At 46.4% G+C, this 20,959-nt stretch overlaps 1 protein-coding gene across 5 annotated transcripts in view; it reads left to right on the forward strand.

Moving 5' to 3' along the window:
• The window catches only part of RAPGEF3 (Rap guanine nucleotide exchange factor 3), a 72,148-nt gene that overhangs the window by 23,163 nt on the left and 28,026 nt on the right, over positions 1 to 20,959 (forward strand). For all 5 annotated transcript variants that reach the window (XR_006414848.1, XM_044431276.1, XM_044431277.1 and 2 more), the window contains exons 3-15: positions 1,434 to 1,487; positions 3,376 to 3,482; positions 5,493 to 5,614; positions 7,239 to 7,401; positions 8,895 to 8,979; positions 10,267 to 10,327; positions 11,444 to 11,520; positions 12,860 to 13,006; positions 14,041 to 14,156; positions 14,778 to 14,866; positions 15,243 to 15,321; positions 17,527 to 17,677; positions 19,209 to 19,291. Coding sequence is in view for 4 of the 5 variants with exons in the window: in XM_044431276.1 (XP_044287211.1) it covers positions 1,434 to 1,487; positions 3,376 to 3,482; positions 5,493 to 5,614; positions 7,239 to 7,401; positions 8,895 to 8,979; positions 10,267 to 10,327; positions 11,444 to 11,520; positions 12,860 to 13,006; positions 14,041 to 14,156; positions 14,778 to 14,866; positions 15,243 to 15,321; positions 17,527 to 17,677; positions 19,209 to 19,291 (1,334 nt within the window). In the remaining variant the exon portion in view is untranslated. The remainder of the gene's footprint in view (positions 1 to 1,433; positions 1,488 to 3,375; positions 3,483 to 5,492; positions 5,615 to 7,238; positions 7,402 to 8,894; positions 8,980 to 10,266; positions 10,328 to 11,443; positions 11,521 to 12,859; positions 13,007 to 14,040; positions 14,157 to 14,777; positions 14,867 to 15,242; positions 15,322 to 17,526; positions 17,678 to 19,208; positions 19,292 to 20,959) is intronic.

The following is a 20,959-nucleotide window of genomic DNA, read 5'->3' on the forward strand; positions in this document are numbered from 1 at the left end:
TCCTGCTTATTACCCATGCTCCTCGCATTGGTGTACATGCACCTCAACTCCTTTCCACCACTTCCTTTCCTTGGAGTTCCCAGCCTCCTCCTTCCTCCCATCCTCCCTGATACCTGGCCCCTCTCTGTAGGAGTCCTGTCAGTCCCTGCAGTACCTCTAAAACCCTGCTCCCAGAGCCCTGGTCCTCCCCCCACACTTGTCCAGTGCAGGCATGTTTCTGGGGGGCCTGAACCCCTCCCCCCAGCTCAGTTTAAAGTCTATCAGACGAAGCTCGCTAGAGCATCTCCAAAGGACTGAACTTGCACTGCATCATTTGGCCAAAGTAAGAAGTTCACTTCTCAGCTTAGCAGTCTGAAAGACAGCTCTACAGGCCTTCACATAACTGTTGGGTGCTCAGGAACTCTGCCCACTTGTTGATTATTTAAAATCCTGCACATACTTTATTCATGATTTTTAAATATGCAAATCTGCTTTGCTTGATTGAGAAAGGGGGATGTCTTTGTGGCATTATAACTACCAGCCCATCAGCACTCTTGGCACTTGGCTGCTGCTGATGGGCTTGCAGAACTGACTTCCTTTGGTCCTCGCTCCTAGAGAAGAGAGGACACCCCAAAAAGACATAGTGTAAGGATGTCCACAGTGTCAGTATCATCTGAAAATGCAGGGCCTGTCTTCATCCGAAGGTTGTGAGCTGTGATTCAGGAGACTTTGGGAGCTTTTCCCACGAACTTGGTAGATGACCTTAGGGCTCATGTTCAGCATTGCTTTCCCTGTTTGCAATATGGGATAATAATACTGACCTATTTAAAGGGTTGTTGTAATGTAGATGCCCGAGATAATATTATACAAAATGCTCTGAGCATAAGTATTACTATGTGAACAAAATAAGCTTTCTGGATTGTCACGGTATGTCTAGTTTACTCAGCTTTCAAGGAAGACAATCATTCCATAGAAGGGTGAACATATTTCTAGACTCTCTAGCTGGCCTGTTCAGTAGTTGCTGCTATTTTTATTCCACCCTTTAGGACCAAGTGTTCCCCAGACAGACTATGAATTGATGGAAGATTGGTGTATGATGGGAAGACTGTTTAGCCAAGCAGGGGGCAAGGGAAAAGCATCTCTCCCCACACCCAAGAATCCGGAGGCTGTTCACAGCAAGGGGACAGAGATCCCTTCCCCAGCCTCTGACTGATAGGGCTGATCAGCTGGTGGCAGGAAGAAGTGGCCAAGCCCCCTAAACTCTGTGGGGGTCACGGAGAGGGTGCCCATTGGATGTTTTAGGTGCTTATTTACAGCAGGTCACCTCACGACGTAATTTCCTTTTGCCTGGGGGATGCTGCTTCTGTACTATCCGGAACTAGCTAAAGCAACAGACAGTTCCTTCCTGGCTTTGTAAACTGATTAAGGAAATGTCCTTGATCTTTTGTTTCCAGACTCCTCTTCCAGACAATGAATCATCCTTGGTGCCTGGCCACAGCCTAAAGCAGGTAATAAATATCACAAAGATTTATTGCATGGAACAGTGAAGCGCAGTATAAAAACAAAAATTATTCCACACTCATAGAATCATAGAATAGTAGAGCTCGAAGGTTGTTTCAGGTCTAAGGGATTTGTATCACAGCTTTCGCACAGCTGCATCTGTTCAATATGGGTATCTGTGCAAGCATGGTTTTCAATACGGGACACAAGAATTCAGCATCCTGAGAACCTTGACTTGCTTTTCCTCTTTGGTTTCTAGCCCTCATGATTATGAGGACTCACTTACAAGTGTGCGGACAATGCCTGGAGAAATCGGAACAGAGGAACATCAGTACTGAAAGGCCGTGTTCCCCTGCATTGTGCTTCCAACAGCAGCAAGCCATTAGGGCAGAGGGAGCAGGACTTACAGCAGTCAGGAGATCAGGAGCCCTTGTCTATTTCCGTGATTAGTGAAAGCTGTAGAAATGATGCAAAACAAGCCAATAGATTGAATGTTGCTCAGTTTATGTAATTTATGCAGCTCACTGAATGTCAGTTCGCTTGCTGCAGAGTGTGTGTCCTTTTCAGTGGCCACACTGAGATTTGGTGTAGCCTAGTGGCAGAGAGACTGGTTTACAAATCAGGAAGAAATCTCATTTTTTCCAAGAACTCTGGAGGCAGCCTGTCGTGCCTGATGGCTTGACAGAGACATCAACTCGCGAGAAAGAGTCAAACGTTCAAAATGAGAATCAGGCATTAGAACAAGATGACTAACAAGATGACTCCTAAATATCAGGAGGCACATAGCCCCCCAACACCCCGACTCTTTGCCTCCTGATATTTGCTCAGCAGCCCCAGAGTCAGGCTGCAGAGGGGCCGTTTGGCTACTGGGCCCCAAGTATAAGTCCCCTTGTTCTAATGTATGATTCTCATTTTGAACGTTTGACTCTTTCTCGCGGGTTGACATCTCTGTCGAGCCGTCAGGCACGACACAGCCCTAGGCTAGCTACCCTATTGCATTCCTTCCCCCTCCATTTCCCCCAGCCTACTGCCCTCTGGATGGATGAGTCAGACCTTAACTCCCAGCAGCCCTATTGAGCATAGCTAATGGTCAGAAATGCTCGGAGTGGCAGTTCAAAATATCTAAAGAGCACCAAGTTCGGGGATCATATTTTAAAAGTACTGGGAGTGCTCAGAAGGAAACTGCTGGGTATTAATAATATTAATGATATTTTTATCAATGGAATTTAGCAGTAAACAAGAAATGCCTGAGTTCTCATATTATTGTTAATAATAATTGTGTTATATCAAGTGAGAGTTTTACAATTTTGAATTGAAATTTGTATTGTGGGGGTTTCTTGAAAATACTGAACATTTTGTGACAACCCTCCATTTAAAATAATTCTGGCTTCAAATTAAATCTTAACTTAAAGGTACACCTCTTGAAGGGAGAAGCATGGTCCATCAATGGCTACTAGATGTACCTATGGTATTGGTGACACTAACAATTGCTGAGGATGTTGTCACACTCATATTCTGCTTGTGGACATCTTGTTGCCTTCTGGTTGGCTGAGGTGGGAACAGGAAGCTTGACCAGATAGGTCTTCAGTCTGATCCAGGTTCTTAGGGTCCTCTCTCAACACATTGAATTCATGGTGCTTTGTATGGAAGAAAGAATCAGAAGCAAAAATATCTGACTTTCCAGGCTGAGCACTCATAAATATGACTGAAGTGTTCTGGCAGATTTATTATTGTGCAAATTGTGACTTAATTAAACTTGCACGGCATCCCTTTCCTTTCCTCCCTGCCCCTCATCCAGCCCAAAATTAGTTTCAGACTTAAGAGATGCCAAGTAATTGGAAACTGGTCAGATGCTTGATTGCCATGATGCCAACACTGTTTGTTCTTATTCCTCAGGTTTCATCGAACAAAATTCAGAGAGCAGGGAGGCTTCTCTGTGCACACTTAGTAATCATGTACCCAGACCTAATCCGTGACCACAAGCACCACCTACGGCTTCACAGGTGCGCACAGTCAGGCCCTGTAACAACTGTTAAGCTGCAACATTGTGAGCATGTCATTGGCACTGTGGTTGGGACTGAAAACAGCCGCCTGGGGATTCTTGCATTTTCTCCACTGGCCATCTTCTTCCAGTAGGTAGCAATGGGACAGGGCAGGCAAGAACAAGTAGGTCTTTGTTCCTGTCTACCTTGTGTGTGTCTTTGCTCCTGCTCTGGGAAACATTTGTGAATAGGCCTTCATTAGTCAGCAGGCCAGCAGGACTGCATTTTGGTACACATGATCAGTTATCTTGAGATTTGCTCATTTGTCTGAAAAATTTGATTACAAAGTAGGGGAAGCATCCTCATAGAATTAGGGTCATGTGGCATCTCTCTGCTTGGTTTATCCAGCCTGTTTCATTTCATCGGATCTGCTCTAAGAAGCACCAAGAGTGGGTACAACTCAGCATGTTCAGAGCAACATGAGCAGATACAGAAGAATTGCTAGAAGATCTGAGCCAGAAAATGGATGTTTGTGGTGGAAATGCAATGATGATATTCTTCATGAGGAGAAGGGCTTTTGAGGCAGCACAATATGCCTGAATAAGAAATCTCTAAAACTCAATGACCCCTTTCTCTCCCTTACCCATCAAGAATACTGTATGGGTGTGGTTAATGGGACTATTTGGTGCTTTCAGAACCTGGGAATGTGAAACTTGAGTTTCAGAAATGACTGTATAAAACCTGAAACAAAAGTTTTATCAGCAGAATTGGCATGCCAAGATTGAGGTTGGAGCTATGTATTATGAGGGAAATCTGGGGTTCTTGACTGTGTGCTTTGGGGAAATGTAGGGCAGGAATGGGGAGAACTGGAAAGAGGAAAGTGGGGGAACTTAACCCTTCTCTTTCACTGCTAATTCTCTCCTGGAAATACCTGCCTTCCCAAGCATATTTCATTTATTTATTTAGTTAGTTATTAAATTATTGTCTTTTTAAAGGATTCCCTTAGGTGGCCTCCAAAACTGAATGTAAACTCCAGCTGATGAAAAAATAGCTGCAAGAAGGGCATTTCCAAGTGAGACTAAGTGGGTGCAGGAAGGGCTAAATACTCTAGCCATCACTCACTATATCTCCCATTGCCCATCCTTCAATCCATGTTACTTCAGCAGGAGATCATATTGCAAACCCTGTTCACTCCTAACACAGCAGCAGAGTGCCTGTGTTGAATGTAAAAGATCCCAGAATCAGTGCCAGCTATGCCTCCCTCCACAGCAGAAGAAATCAGGTAGCAGATGGTGGGAAAGATAACAGAGGAGGTGGCAGAGGGCTGGATAGGCGAAGTGCCAGAGCTGGTATCAGGCAACCTTCTATGCTTCCTAGAGAGAGAAGGTTCAGCTGGGCTTGCATCTTGGTCCCACGGTAGCCACCCAGATGCTTTCAGGAAGCCCAGCCATGGCAAGCAGGGTTGGAAGGCAACAATCTTCTCCCATTATTGTTCCCTAGCAGCTGGCACTCAGGAGGCAGGTGCCTTCTGGCCCATCATGCCTGGTAGCCACTGAGAGTCTTTTCCTCTGTGAATTTGGCTAGCCTCCTTCTGAAGCCATCTGAGCTAGTGGCCATTGACATATCTTGTGGCAAGAAGTTTTCTAGATTATTTACTCACAGCATCTACCCCTGTCAAAAAGGCCCTCAGGTCACCTTACAAAGATAGTAGCATGACAGCCTAAGCCCTCAGGCTTGTGACATCAATTTAAGATGAAACACACAAGAATAAGTGGGAGGAAAGGTGGATCTATATAATTTTGTTTTAAAAGCCTATTTGAAGAGATGGTGATTTTGACAGTTTATTTCCTCTTCCTCTCCAGCTCACAAGGCACTTGCATTATCTGTTTTTTGTTTATCTCAGAAAGCATCACCAAGTCCAGTCAGAAACAAAGAGTGTAGAAAAAACAGAGCACATCTGAAATGCCGAACTTTCTTGTCTGGCTCCTTGCATCTCAGGGAACTCTCTGCAACTTTATGTCTCCCTTCCAGGCAGTGCTGCTCTGGGAAGGAGCTGGTGGATGCGCTACTTAATGCCAGGCTTTCTGTGCTGACCCGTAGCCAGGCCCTTGGACTTTGCCAGGTGCTGATGGATGAAGGAGTCCTGGCTCATGGTGAGATGCTCGCCATATAGACGGCAGTCTTGACTGGGTGGTGCCTCACTGTGGGAAGTGACACATTTGAGCAGCTGGTGCTCAGCACATTCTGTCCACATCTGTTTAATTTCCTCATCTTGGCCTGTTGTGCCCCATGAAAAGCCACTGGCCCTTTGACCCGTCTGCCAGGTGCAGGGCCAGCTATGGGAAGCACAGGGCTCCCTTATTAGAACAGCTTCACTGGGTTCTGCTCTGCTTTTCCAGGCCAAATTCAAAGCACTGATTATGCCCTATGAAGCCTTTTATGGCTTGGGATATAAAATAAAACCAACCCTACAAAGGATGTACAAATGAGGCCTTACCATTGGTCTCCTGTGAGTGTATGTGCATAGCCTGCTAGTGTGACCTGGGTGTCAGGTCACAAAGGGCTGCCCTTTGCGATGTCAAGCAGTCTCCCCCTGAACTGTGCCCAAGGAAGAGACAGACACGCAGCCATCAACCTAGCGCTTAGCTTTGACTGAGCTGCTGCAAGGGACCAACCCAGGAGCTAAGCCCTGTTGCAGGCTATGGTAACTGACTCTTGTCAGGGTTTGATACATCTTTTTGATTTTTCTTTTATTGCCTGAAATAGGAACAGGTGAGGGGGGGCGGTTAAGAAATGACTGTCAAAATATTCAACCCTGCCTGATTCTGCAAGACTACTTCTGTGCAGTTTTTGTAGAACTGTATTGCAGATGTGGCAATTTTTGTCATAAATGTGCTTTTAAATTTTTAAATTATGGTGTATGGTCTGTGGGCTATTAAACCAAACGAACTTGAGGTAGAATGGTTGTTTCCATTCTTGCATGCAGGAAACAAGCTGTTTGAGCAGCAGGTACTCAGCTGGTTCCATCCTCACCCTTTTTATTTCCTGATATTGGCTAAGATGTTTTTCTATATCCATATTCACAGGCCTTTTGGCCCCAAGCCATGTTCAGGGCCAGCTTTAACAACAGTGGGCCTCATAAGTGGGCACTCAGCTCAGGATACCCCCCCCTGCTTTTCTTGGATATTCTCCCCCATTACCCTATATCTGCACATCCCCCCCACCCCCAGTAAATGACTTGGAGAGCCTCCAGTGGTTGGACAGCAGCTACAGCCCCACTTCCTTCTCTAGCGAGATGTCTGCTAACAAAGGACAGTCCTCTGTTTGAAGAACTGTCCTGCCTGATTCCAGCATAAAGATAAAGAACATGAAAATCATTGCCTATTGCCAGGTAGCACCTGGACATCAGGTTGAACAGGAAGTCACACAGTCACACCTGGTCACAGGCTGCCACATTATAGTGAGATGCACTCTATTTAAATTACAAAACTTGCTTCCAAATGCATATACATGGCATGTGGAATGGTTATGCGAATTGATCCCTTCTTGTCCTCCTTTCCCTGGTGGTGCACCCTCCCCACCCTTTTGAGGTGGTGGCTCATAAAAGGATGTTCCAGTGGCTACAGGTTCTGGGGATAAAGCAAAGCTGTCCCCAGTGTCCTACTTGACTCTCCTCATCCCCCAGGCAGACATGGGGTTGTGTAGGCCCTCTTACCAACCTCCTCCTCCTTGCTGTCTTAGTTACATCTTGCCTTGATCCAACCTTTTCCCACACAGTACGGCACGAGAGCTACTTCCAGGATCGGGATGCCTATTTCTTCCGCTTTGTGGCCTTGGAGCCCAGTGCTGAAGACCGAGATGGCGAGGAGTTACTGGAGGCTCTGGCACTGCTCACCCAACTGGGCCCCACCGCCCTGCTGACCACCATCCTGCGCAAGCTGTAAGTGCGAGGATTGAGTCTCATGTGAGCAGGGGGAGACCCTTGGGACTTTCAAGGCTGGGTGTATGCAGGACATCGGGGCAGTGAACATGTGACCTGTCAGAGGTGGCTGAACTGGAGGACTGCCCATTCACTGCCCCTGCATGCATTGAAGCAGAGTTCCATTAATTTCCATTGAATTTCATTTCATATTTCCTTTCTGTCCTGCCTGACAGCCAGGACTCTTGGCGGCTGTGGTGGAAGAAGAAGAGCAAAAGGAAGGGGAGGGTTTCACAAAAATTACAGTTCAAAAATACAATGTAATGAATGCATAATACAAAGGCCTCGGTGGTGCGGGGAGAGGATTCACAAAAATTCGGTCTCAAGATACAACGTCATAAAAACAGAATATACACTCGGTAATCTGCACATTTAGAAAAAAAAAGACTATAGGGATCTGATAAAGCAACTGATACTTTTCAAAAAGTATATGCCTGGGAATAGTGGAAAATCTTGACCCAGCACCAAAAAGATGTTAGTGTTGGTTCCAGATGGACCCACTACATATGGAGCATAATAATGCAAGAAATGTTTGTTTTATTGATCATTTTATGGGTTTGGTTGATCATTTGATTCATCCCTTCATTTCACTGCAGTTAAAATCTATTTACAGCTGAAAAAGGTTCCCAGAACAGTTTACAAAGATCAACAAGGAGACATTCTTATCTTCTAAAAGACACAACACAAAAGGAAAAGGAATGGAAAGGAAGGAGATAAAAAACAGTAACATCTGTGGCTGATACACTGGGCAAGGTTGTCTTGCTGTGATGTTCTTCAACCTCCAAGTGGCTCTTGTTTTCTGGCTGATAGATGATCCCCAAATCTGTAGTCTCAGGGAACTGTCGAAACTTATCTTGTTACATGTTGTATTCAGAGGCTTGTAACTTGCTTAGAGTAGCTGTTCAAAAACATAAACGCTGAACACAAAATGTTAAAAGAAAAATAACAAAACCCAGAAAGCTGCACCAATTTAAGGTAGCACTGTTAGAAGCTAAAACCTCTAAAAAAAGAGACATAATTGCCCATCCAAAGACAAGAGCCTCAGGGAACCCTTCAGTAAGGGCATTCCTCAATCTGAGCACTGTGCTACAAGTTTCCTGCAGCTCCAGATTTTGACCCTTTTGTTCAGCTTTAAAAGGTGCATTACTCACTCTTTGTGGAACCAAGTTTGTTATGGCCTGGAAATATTGCCTAGTTAGAAGCCAAAAATTATGACAAAGATTAAGAAATGCTTGCTGTTGCTTCAAGGGCAAAACATCTGTATTTCTGCTTTTTCTGCCACTTACCAGGCCTAGGAGATTCAAAAATATGTAAAGAAAAATTACTAATTCAGTTAACCTAACAATGTGAGTGTGATGAAGTCAGTATGCACAGACTTGAGGGTAAATTGCAGAGTGACAAGGAATCTGGGATGTGTCTCTGTGGTGTGCCATGGACTTTCCTTTCTTCCCCAGCCCTGGCCAGCGCACAGATGAGGAACTTGCACTGATCTTTGAGGAGCTGCTGCATATCAAAGCGGTAGCTCACCTCTCCAGCTCGGTGAGTGACAGCTCCTGCCTCATTTTGTCCCCCTCTAATTTATAACCAAATGAATACCATGAATAACAAGTCGGTGCGGATGGGTTTCTTTTCTTTATCCCCTTTGGATGAATTATGGGTCACTTGCTTGGGGGCAGAGGGCTTGCCTCCCATGGGTAACCTGCCAGCAGATTTATGAGGCTGGCACTACTTTTATTCCAGAATGGCTCAGACACTCTGGGAACAAAGAGCATTCTGGGAACAAAAGGCATTGCCTGGTGAGGGGCACCATCTTATGTGTGCAGTGGCCACTATTTCCCTCTTACATTGTTTTCCCAGAATGTTCCAGATGTTGCAACATTCCAGCTGCAACATCTGGGAAAATAAAATGGCTGCTCCAGGTGGTAGCCACCAATATAAACCTGTTGTCAACAGTGTAGATGCGAGTTATAAAAACCAATATGCTGTTTAATTAAGAGATGACAACTTATGTCCCTCCAGTTACTTTATCCTGCAATTCCCATCTTCGGTTATGCTGACAAGGGCTGACGGGAGTTGTAGGCCAAAATATCTGGAGGGCCACAGGTTACCCACCTAAATTATGTTTTTAATGATGGAAACAAATGAAATGATATTTTTGCACCATCTCCCATTCTACTGATTTTTCCATTTGCTTCCATAGAATTATAGAATAGTAGAATTGGAAGGAGCCATGAAGGCCATTGGGTCCAACTTCCTGCTGTTGCAGGACAGCAGGTTCCACCATATTACATATTAAAACACTTAATTGGATGACACCAGGACATCCTTTTCATGTCATTCTTAGTCATTGCACTTGTGTACATTGACATATCTGTTGGAAGAAAGCTGTTTGCAAATTGCCCACATGCAGCCTTCTGAACACAATGCAGAAATAAACCAAATAATGGGGGAAAATGAGGGGGAAAAGACAAGTCGTTGAAGCATCAGTGCTGCCAGATCAGGTTATGGGCCATTCTACCACCGTACATGCTGGGTAATCAGAGCTAGTGGTTCTGCACCTCATAGCCATATTCCTTGTGCAGCTCTCCTCCACCTATTTGTCCAATCTCTGAGCTCACCCTGAGCTTTGTGCTATGTACTCACTGTGCCCAAAAGCTGTCCTGCTTTTGCTGATCTCTCTGGCAGGGCTTGGTCATGTCAGTATGCATGACATGAGTGGAGCCAGGGATCAGACTAGATGGCCCAGGAGGACCACTTCTGGTTCACTCTGTTTCTATGTTTCTACGTCATGGGCTACACACTCACGAAGCCTTCCTCCTGCTGCAGGTGAAGAGGGAGCTGGCTGCGGTGCTGCTGTTTGAGTCCCACACAAAGGCTGGAACTGTGTGTGAGTAACTGACTGGCAACGGTTTGGCCATTCAGAGTGTCTCCTAGTGTATGTTCCTCCATGCATCACTACTATGCAACAGTCATAGTATTGGTGTTCTGTATTCAGGTCACAGAGGATGGATTCCAAAGTGAGCTGAGTCCCTCTTCTGGTGTTTGGAGAAAGTAACCTGGACTCTCAGTAGTCCACATGAAACAGCCCCTCTGGGCCAACCCTCAGAAACTGACCTAGATGAGGCAAATCATATTTTCTGCCCTTGTTCTAGAGCTTCTCCCACCAATCAATTTCTGTCTTGCCATTTCAGAAAACAAGGGGCCTATCTGGAGTTGCAGTACCAATGTGGGAGGAAATAGAACAGGTTAAACCATGGAGTGCAAGATGGGGCCCCACTTCTTCAGCATCTCTGGAGGGCCTGGGACTGCTGCTCTTGGGAACCAGCTTTGTGGGAATTGTGATCCATGTTGAACCCTGCTGCTATGCCATCAGGCCAGGAACAGTGATGGGGCGATGGGGACTGAGCACAGGCACAGGACAACTCTCTGTTCTGTGATGTCTCAAAGGGAAGCTTGCTCTTGCCTTTGTGCTCACACCTCCTCTCTGTCCCATCCTACACTTCTCAGAGACTGGTCTCTATATCCCTTCAGAAAGGATTTCCACTGGAGTCCTCTTGTCAAGGCTGGCCCAAGACATTTTGTTCCCCGTGGAGAAGAAAAAGTTGTTTGTTCCCCTACTGTTTTGTGTACAAAAAGCAAACTGAACCAGCAGATTATTCTCTCTTTAACTCTGATGGTGGGATGGTGTCCTCCAGAGCACTCAAAGGCAGTAGTCTAACTTAGAGGGTGCAGAACCAAACACACGTCGTATGGTTTTCTCTTCCAACTCCTTGTTTCTCTGTCTCAGCAACTCTAATCATACCCAGCTGGTGTGGCCAATGGCCACACTGGCAGGGCATCTTGAGAGCTGCAGTTGAACGCATTGGGAGGGCAACAGGTTCAGGAGAGCTGTTTGAAATGCTTGCCTCTTAACACTCTCCATCTGTATGATTTGGCAGGGGTTCTGCTTGTACCTGCCCTGTTATGTTTCATGGGGCTGATGTATAATATTTACTTTTCCTAGTGTTCAGCCAAGGGGATAAGGCCACCTCCTGGTACATCATCTGGAAGGGATCGGTCAATGTCGTCACACATGACAAGGTGCGTACGTTTATTCTCTGCAGGGTTAATGTGGAAAGAGCCGTCTTTAGGTTAAATCTGGGCATGGGCTTGGGTGCCCTGGGATTTGTATGCAGAAATCATGTGGAAGACAAGGGTTCCTCCATATTTTCTCCCGGGAAAGAGGTTGCACAGTGGGTGGTATCTCACATACCTTCTTACCCTGAAGAATTAGGCTTCTGACAGTGTGCCTATTATATTGCTGTTTTTGTTATTAATGATGATGATGATGATATTTCAGAGTGTGTATGCCAATGAAGGACTTGCAAACACATTAAATATTTATTTATTTGTTGGTTTATTAGGATATTTTTATCCTGTCCAATATGGTTCATCTCTGGATGGCTTACAATATAATAAATACCTAATAAATACATAAAATAAATAGATATTTTATACTGCCCAGTAGCCAAAGTTATTGTGATCAGGTTAACCAGGGTGCTCTCAGGGTTCCATATGGGTAGCCCGGCCCTCCTTTAGACATTTTTTTGGCCTTATGTTGATGTTTAGGCCACGTTATACTCATGCTATAACTGAATGTACAAATTTGCCACAGACTTTCACAGCACTGTGAGCACTTTGCTCAGCATTCCACTCCTTCTCTGCACTTAGATAAGATCAGACGTGCTGATGCCAGCCGCACCGTGCCAACTTTTGTTCTCAGACAGCCCAACTGTTACCATGCCAAGAATTGTATGATGCCCTGAAACCATGCAATTCAAAGAGTCTCCCAGCACATACTTCTTGAGCCACGTAGGGGCAATGTCAGCTTTCTGCTTGGCCCACAGTCTTGCCCTCTGAAGTCCCACTACTTGCCAATTCCCCCTCCCCCTTAAGGCACCGTGGATGCTTGCATAAGCATGGGCATGCCCACACATGTCTGTGCATGGTAAAGGTAAACTTGGGAAATGGTTTGGCTGCTTTTCTAGCTCACCCACATCTTTTGTAAGGTTTTATTCTAAAGCAGTGATTGAAGTATAGCAGGCAAGCCATAGAAAATGCATGTATCCTAAGGAAATAAAAGAGGAAATAAGACTGACAGGTTCAGGCTTGCCAGATTGGTCTTTGCCTTGTGGATGCATTTACAGGGCCAAATCACTGGGATGCTGCATTAATCCTTCTCCCACCCATGGAGTCTTCCTTGCAGCATCTCTTCCCAGGCCGTGTTAAATCTGTTCACTGCCTCCTCAACCCCAGCCAGGCTCAGAGGTCAGAACTGTGTCTTGGGGAGCAGCAGTGTTGCCGAGGAGGGGAGAATTGGTGCTTGGCGGGGACTCACTGAAGAATAATGGACTCATGCGCTCCCTCTCTTGTTTGGCAGGGCTTAGTGTCCACCTTGCATGAAGGTGATGACTTTGGGCAGCTGGCGCTGGTGAACGATGCCCCCCGTGCAGCAACCATCATCCTCCGTGAAGACAACTGCCACTTCCTGCGTGTGGACAAGCGGGACTTCAACCGCATACTCAAGGTGTGGCCTGGCAGTGGGTTGAATGTCTATATAAGAACAGTTAGCCAAATTGCATCACCAGTTCGATCACATGCAGGACTCTCTGTGTGTTAAAATACACCTCATGGCATAGTAGAGCCCAGCAGGGAAGATGAATGGAGCCTGCGGCTTCCCCAGCATTCATGGGAAGAGGGAGCCAAACTCAACAGCCCCCAGCCACAGTCACACTGAAGAGCTGCCTGATTTGCCCCAGTGCGTATGGCAAGCTTAGCGGAGGGCTAGAATTTAAAGGGTTCAGGTCTTGGTTAAGTGTGATGGCCTGTTCCCCTGCAGCTTGCCTGCTTTGATATACTGCAATTAGTGCTGATCCCATCTTTGCAACATAGACTGTCAGGAGCCAGATCAGGGCGCTGCACAGGACTAGCATCTTGATGCTTTGAGTGATGCTGAGTTGAGAAAGGGCAGTGGCTTATTTCTTTCCTCACTGTACTCTTGGAACAACCCACTGGCAGTTGGAAGCTTTCATCCAATTCCACTTCCAGGGGAGGTCCAGGAGGAGGCAGCATCGCAGTTGGGGCCCCCTGGTTATGGAACAATCTGCCCACCGAAGCTGCCATAACACCAACATTGTCGTACTTTGGGTTGCAGGTTAAAATTGTCCTCCACTCCAAGGCATTTAGTGGCACATGATGGGCTTCATCAGTTGTTCCATCAGGTCTAGATTTTTATTGAAATTTTTGTAGTTGTTTAAAATGTTTTAAATTTGGCATACCAAAATTTTACACTGTAATGCATTGTATTTGCATTTTTATTTTACGTATGCTGATGAGTTGTAAACTGTCCTGGGAATTTCATCTATCAGCAGTCTTGGACTGCTTCAGTAGGCTGGCCTGATACAAGGATAGGCTGGATGTCCACATGGTGGGCATGTCGTGAGCGGAGCCGGCTGGTGCCAGAGGTCAGACTAGATAGCCCAGGAGACCCCATCTGACTCGCTCTGTTTCTATGTTTCTATGATTCAGTGCTGTTTTCCCAACCTCTGTTTTCTTCTGAAGGATGTTGAGGCCAACACCCTGAGACTGAAGGAACATGGGGCAGTGGTGCTGGTCCTGGAGAAGAACTCCCAAGGCAATAACTCTAGCCACCTTCCTGGGACTCCAGGGAGCAGTAGGTACAGTGGAGTAATTTTTCTCTGTTCTGCTGTCTTCCCTCTGAAACAGTGTATGGCATTGGAAACCTGAGCATCTTTTCAGTTTCTCTTAGAAGTGCTTCAAAATTCATCCCAACTGCTGCAGTATTTCCCCCTGGACATTACACAGCACCTGTATGCAAAACTGGGACAAAATGTGGAGTTCTCCTGGTGCAAAATTCTTTTCTTTGGACTGCAGGAACATACTTAATCTCCACTTGCTGCAATAAGATCCACTGTGCAAAAAGTTGAGACATAAACTAATAGCATAGCTCTAGTGCATGTTTATTTTGCTAACTGATACAATGTATCCTATATTCCATAAAGACTGCAAAAATCTGTGATAATGGTGCAACTGTGAGTACAAAGTTACATGCCTGAGATCCTCTCTAATTGTGTGGCCACTGTAGAGTAGAAGACCCATGATGCAATGTGATTGTGAGGACAGTCATTATACACAAAGCAAAACCCAAGGATTATGGAAATCTGTGAATTCAGGAAGGAAGGGCTTCAAAGCTGGTACCTTAAGTGATTTCTGGACATCTCTTGGGCCTGACTTACCTCTGTTTTGCATCTTGTCTCATGCTTTGCTTTTCCCTTCAGATACTCAGTGATGGCAGGGACCCCTGAAAAAATACTTGACTATCTGTTGGAAGCTATGCGCCCAGATGCAACGCTCATTGACCCTCTAGGTAAGTAGGGGACCATTTGACCAAAAGGGCTAGTTAGCACATGGGTGGAAACACCAAGCCAATCCTTGGCTCATGGACCAAATAAAGCCGAGCCCTGGGACAACAGGTTGTCGCGAGCTGGACTTAGACTGGAGCCTCACCTCTGGGACCCTGATGACCTTCCATGCTTTTGAGGCCAGCCCATTCCTTGTTCATGGAAGAGCCATCTCCACGTGCACATTCCATGAACTGAACAAGGGAATCAGTGCTAGTGCATGTGGGCTTTGTGAAGCAGGGTAAATATAGGCCTCTTGGACTGTTTAGCCAGATACTCCTGGGAGGCAAGCATCTGGCTGAGTGCTCCTGTTCCACAATGGCTTCTCTGGTCTCTTCCCAGACACCTTCCTTGGAGATTTCCTCCTGACACACAACGTGTTCATGCCAACGCCCCAGCTCTGCAGGATTCTGCTGCAACAATATCCTTCATGGCATGTGTTTCCTCTGGTTCCTAGTCAGTAGAATGGGGAGGGGGCTGGAGTAGTGGTCTGCAGCCTTCTAGAGTGGGCTGAAGGGCTGGGATCAAGGATGGGCATTGCTGGGCACCTGCTGTGTCTCCTGGACTCGCTTCTCCTCTTCTAGCCTACTTGTTCATCCAGCTGCCTCTCTGTCCCAGACAACAGTGGTGGTAAGGAGGAGCAGTAGAGACAGCAGCTCTTACTGTTGCTTCATCTATCTGCAGGCAAGTGGCAGCAAGATTAGAAAGAGCATATGGTGACCGTGGTGGTGAGAAGGAGCTTTTGCTGAGCAAGGGGACATGGAGGGTGTCTTGCCCAAAGGCCCTTCAAATCCTAATGCTGGCAGTGGCTGCTAGCAAGTGCCACTGCAGCTCCATGCACACAGGGAAAGGGGTGTCAGCCAGGGGCCTGATGTGGCCCAGAGGCTCTTAGTTACCTGTCCTTACTGGGACAATGGATGCTTCTAGCATGCATCTCCAGTATTCCTGGTTAAAAAAAATAAAATTTGGTCTCATTGCAACAGCTTGCACATGTTAAGTGTGGTTAGATCAACCAATGGGCTAGTTTAATATTTTTTTTAAATGCTAGTTTAATATATTCTTAAAATGCTTGCTTAACTGAAAAAATATCCCAGATTAATTAGGAGGCAGATTTTTTACTTACAAGTGGTTATTAAAAGGGGAAATAGCAAGCACCATTGGTAAGTACCAAAAGAGGCATTTCCATCTTCTCACACAGCACACCAGAAGCCTTTTCTTCTGTGATGTTGCTACACATCTGTGCAGATTGCCTGTTAGCCAGAGCGTATGCTGCTTTCTTCAGAGATACTGTTTTAAAATATATGCAACCACGCTCATGTCTATCCTCACTGAGCCCAGCGCAACTTAATTTCAGGTAGGGAGAAAAGTATGGGGTTTTAATTCAGTGCATATTTACCAAATGCACACTTTAGTAACCTAAACAGGAACAGGAAAGCAGTTGGCTGCCAACATCTGTACATTTCCAACATATTTTCAGTGCAGTTTTTACAAAATAATAATGCATTCAATAATGTATATGTTTAAGAAATGCATAGACACACACACACACACACACACACAAAGAGAGAGAGAGAGAGACCAGAATGCCTTATTCCATGGGAAGAATGCATAAATTTGTAAAAACTACACCCAAAACCATATATTTGGAGAAATGCATTCAAACTAGCATTTTTTAAAAGCACACGAAAATTTGCACAAATATTTGTGCAGACTACAAAAATTTGCATCATGGAATTAGGGTGGAACAAACTGCACTGGGAAAATGAGAACCTGAGCAAAATTGCAGCCTAACTGAATAGAAATGCCTGTGGTTAATTGATTAAGGGTGCAGTCCTATGGGGATATGCAGAACCCTCCAATTATGGGATTATGGGAGCCCTGTGCAGATGGTGACTGCAGCCAAGAAATTAAAAGATGCTTGCTCCTGGGGAGGAAAGCAATGGCAAATCTAGACAGCATACTAAAAAGCAGAGACATCACCCTGCCAACAAAAGTGCGAATAGTCAAGGCTATGGTTTTCCCAGTTGCAATGTATGGCTGTGAAAGCTGGACCATAAGGAAGGCTGAGCACCAAAGAATTGAGGCCTTCGAATTGTGGTGCTGGTGGAGACTCCTGTGAGTCCCTTAGACCGCAAGGTGATCAAACCGGTCAGTCCTAGAGGAGATCAACCCTGACTGCTCTTTAGAAGGCCAGATCCTGAAGATGAAACTCAAATACTTTGGCCACCTAATGAGAAGGAAGGTCTCCCTGGAGAAGAGCCTAATGCTGGGAACAATAGATGGCAAAAGAAGAAGGGGATGGCCAAGAATGAGGTGGCTGGATGGAGTCACTGGAGCAGTTGGCGTGAGCTTAAGTGGACTCTGGGGGATGGTGGAGGACAGGAAGGCCTGGAGGAATGTTGTCCATGGGATCGCACTGGGTTGGACGTGACTTTGCAACTACCAACTTTGGTTCTTCAGAGTGGAAGGGTGGAGCTGTGCCGGGATATGGCACATTGTGGCCAGGTAACCTTTCCAGGCCCACCAACAGGGAAGGGGGCTAGAATGACCACTTTGCCCAGGACAAAGTGCCTAAAAAGTCACCTCCTTAAGGGTGTTTCTCTGTGTCTCCTTGACTAAAACTCACCTTTCATTCAGAACCTTCTGAAGGCACCGAGCAGGACAAAGCTGCCTACATTTTGGGCAAACGACAGAAGATCTTGTGCCTGGTGAAGCAGTGGGTGTCACTGTACGGGCGCTTGCTGCAGGTGGAATCCAGTACCATGGCCTTCTTGCAGGTAACTTGTGTGGGGGGAGTGGGCAGGGAGCAAACTGCAGTCCCACAGTTTTGTGGACTTCAGAAACAGATTTGGGCAGCTGGTGCCACCCTTTGTGAGTCCACTTGGAAGTAGGTCCAATGGACTTTCTTTCTGGCACGAATGCCTAGAATTGCAGTCTTAGTGGATTGTCCAGACTGTAGTGCTAGGAATGATGGCCTTAGCTCCTGCTCAGGCTGAAGAGCTGCTCTCCACAAACATGGCCAGGCTTATGGGCCAAGCGTGTTTCTGGAATTCAAGTCATGTTATTGCTCTGCATTCTAATCAAGGCTGCTGCTATTTATCAATGTTACTTAATGTTGTTGTAGCTGTGGTGTTTTAACTCTTTCTTTAGCTTGTAATTTGTTAACTGTCTGTAGTGTGACCTGGCTTCTGTGCAAGAGTGAATACCTTCAGAGGAATGGAAAGCGATTGGGTGGGTGAATGGAGAGGGAGGATGAAGCCTTTGGCATATGTGTAGTGATTCTCAATTTGTTTAGGTTACCGGGCACATTTACAACTCTGGAGCAGTGTTGTGGGCACTCTCACGAAATGGCTGTTGGGGAGGAGCTTGCCTGTTTGTAAAATGGCTATGGTAGTGAACATGATCGATCACAAAGCATGCAGATACGGGGCTAAGCTCCTAACTGCAAGCTCAGACAGGACTGTCTTGGTACTGTAGAAATAGCAGAAGCCTTAAGAAATAGCAGAGAGGGCAGGTGGAAAGCCTAGGGTAGCCCTTGGCGGGAGTCACCCCAGGACCACCGTGCTTGTCCTCACCTGGGAATTGTTGGAGGATGTTGGTGGGCAGTCAAGAGAGTTCCTGCCAGCCAGTCCTGCCACCTCCCTTGGAACAGCTGATGTTGTTGGCAAAGCCTGTGGCCCTCAAACCCAAGAGAGCTGCAGTTCAGAAGTCAGGAGAGGAAGCTCTTCCCACAGCAGTGTCATACCAACAGGATATTTATTTCTTTAGAGAAGAGCATCTGACAAAGGTGAGTTCCTGCCTCTCAGGGTTGCCGTCGAAAAGCAAAGGCTGAAAAGGAAAAGGAATTGAGAGGCAGGGGGAAACCTCTGGGTGACATGTCACCATGCTGTGAATTTCCCTACCCCTGCTCCATGTTGATTGTGGGTGGGGATGCCATACCTTGGGTTTCAGTAGACACAATGACTGTGGTTTCTCCCAAAGTGTCTAATTCTGCTGTGTTACAAAGCCATGCAGGTCAGCCTGGGAAAGTCTCCTTTTAACAGTCTGTGAGAAGATGGGTTCTCTGGGGCAACCAACTTGGTGGCTTTTGCTGATTAGTTTTGGCCATTTCCCTGCATACGGGAAACAACCATCCAGATCTCTGCTGGGGTTTTTCCCTTAATGTTTTAGGTTGTTTGGATTTTAATGGATTATTTATTGAACTTGTTTGGATTTTTATTCCTGAAAACAATGTGGGCTAGTGGCATACTTCTTAAAAAAGCAAAAGCTGGATGTCTCTGTTAATCAGCTTTGGCTGTTCCCTTGCAGAGCCTGACTGAGTGTGCAGCCCAGGATGCTCGCCTTAGCCCGCTGCTGAAGGAGAAGATGCAGGATCGCCGGAGGAACCGAGTGTGAGTTTGGCCTTTCCCTGAATCTTAGAAGTGTGAGCATCCGAAGCGGAAGGCCTGAGTGTGAGTGGGAAGATCAACCCACACTGATGATGGATTGACGGGGAGTGCACCACAAGGCTTGGGTTAGACCCTGATTTGGACCTTCTCCATGCCATTTTGGAGATCTTGGGGAGAAATGGATACACTTTGCAGACATATGAAATGTATCTCTGTGTCCTTAAAGTCACCAACAGAGCTTCAGCTGGATTCAGAAGGAGAGTCAGCCTGCTTCACAAGAGCCCCACTTCAGTTGGAACCTCTACAAAAGACCCCTTGCCCATGTTAGATAGAAACATAGAAACAGAGCAAGTCAGAAGGGTCCCAGGCCATCTAGTCTGACCTCTGGCACCAGCTGGCTCCATTCACGACATGCCCACCATGTGGACGTCCAGCCTATTCTTGAACACCTGCACCGATGGGGCCTCCGCGACCTCCCGGGGAAGCCCATTCCACACCCTCGGGGTCCTGACTGTCAGGAAGTGCTTCCTGGCATCTAAATGGAACCTTGGCTCCCTGAGCTTTGCTCCGTTGGAGCGCATCCTGCCTTCCTCTGCAGGGGAGAACAGGTCTCTACCCATCTCCGTGTGACATCCCCTCACATACCTGTATGTCGCCAACATATCCCCTCTGAGTCTCCACTTCTTCAGGCTGAAGAGACCCAGTTCCCTCAGTCTCGCCTCCTACTCCATCCCCTGCAAAACAGCCACCAACCTTGTGGCCCTATGCTGCACTGACTCTAACCTGGCTATATCCTTTCTGTAATGAGGGGCCCAAAACTGAACACAATACTCCAGTTGCGGGCGCACCAGAGTCATGTAGAGTGGTAGTAATACCTCTCTTGATCTAGAAGCCACACTTCTGGCTATGCAACCAAGGGTGGTGTACACCCTCTTGACCACCGCATCACACTGCTGACTCATGTTTCTCCAGCCACTTGTCCCCTAACCTGTACTTATGACAGCTATTCCTATGCCCCAAGTGCAAGATCTTGCACTTATCCACATTGAACTCCATCCTGTTGTCTCCTGCCCACTTCCATAGTGTGTCCAGATCCTTTTGGATCCTTTTGGATCTGGAGTACTTTCTCCTCAGTTGTGGCCACTGCTCCAGTTTTAGTATCTTCTGCAAATTTGATCAGCAGACTGTTCACCCCTTCTTCCATGTCATTTATGAAAAGATTAAACAGGATTGGCCCCAGGACAGAGCCCTGGGGGACCCCGCTTGTCACTGGCCACCATCCCAATGATGCCCCACTAATGGTCACCCCATTTTCAGTCAGTCAACCATGCCCTAATCCACTGGACAGTGCTTTGGTGTATCCCAAAACTCCTCCACCAGTTTCTCTACCAGGATATCATGGGGCACTTTGTCAAAGGCCTTGCTGAAATCCAGGTATACCACATCCACTGCATCCCCTCCATCTAGCCATCTCGAAACCTTGTCATAGAATTCCACAAGGTTTGTCTGGCAGGACCTGATTTTGTGGAAGCCGTGTTGTGTGGCTGTCAGCCTCCTTTCCCTATCTAGCATCACTAGATCTCTCTCTATTATGAGCCTTTCCACTGTTTTTCCTACAATGGACATAGGGCTAACTGGTCTGTAATCCTAATGTCCTTTCTACTACCCTTT

This window comes from Varanus komodoensis, unplaced genomic scaffold, assembly GCF_004798865.1.
Source record: "Varanus komodoensis strain SLA01 unplaced genomic scaffold, ASM479886v1 scaffold22, whole genome shotgun sequence".
Lineage (NCBI taxonomy): Eukaryota > Metazoa > Chordata > Lepidosauria > Squamata > Varanidae > Varanus > Varanus komodoensis.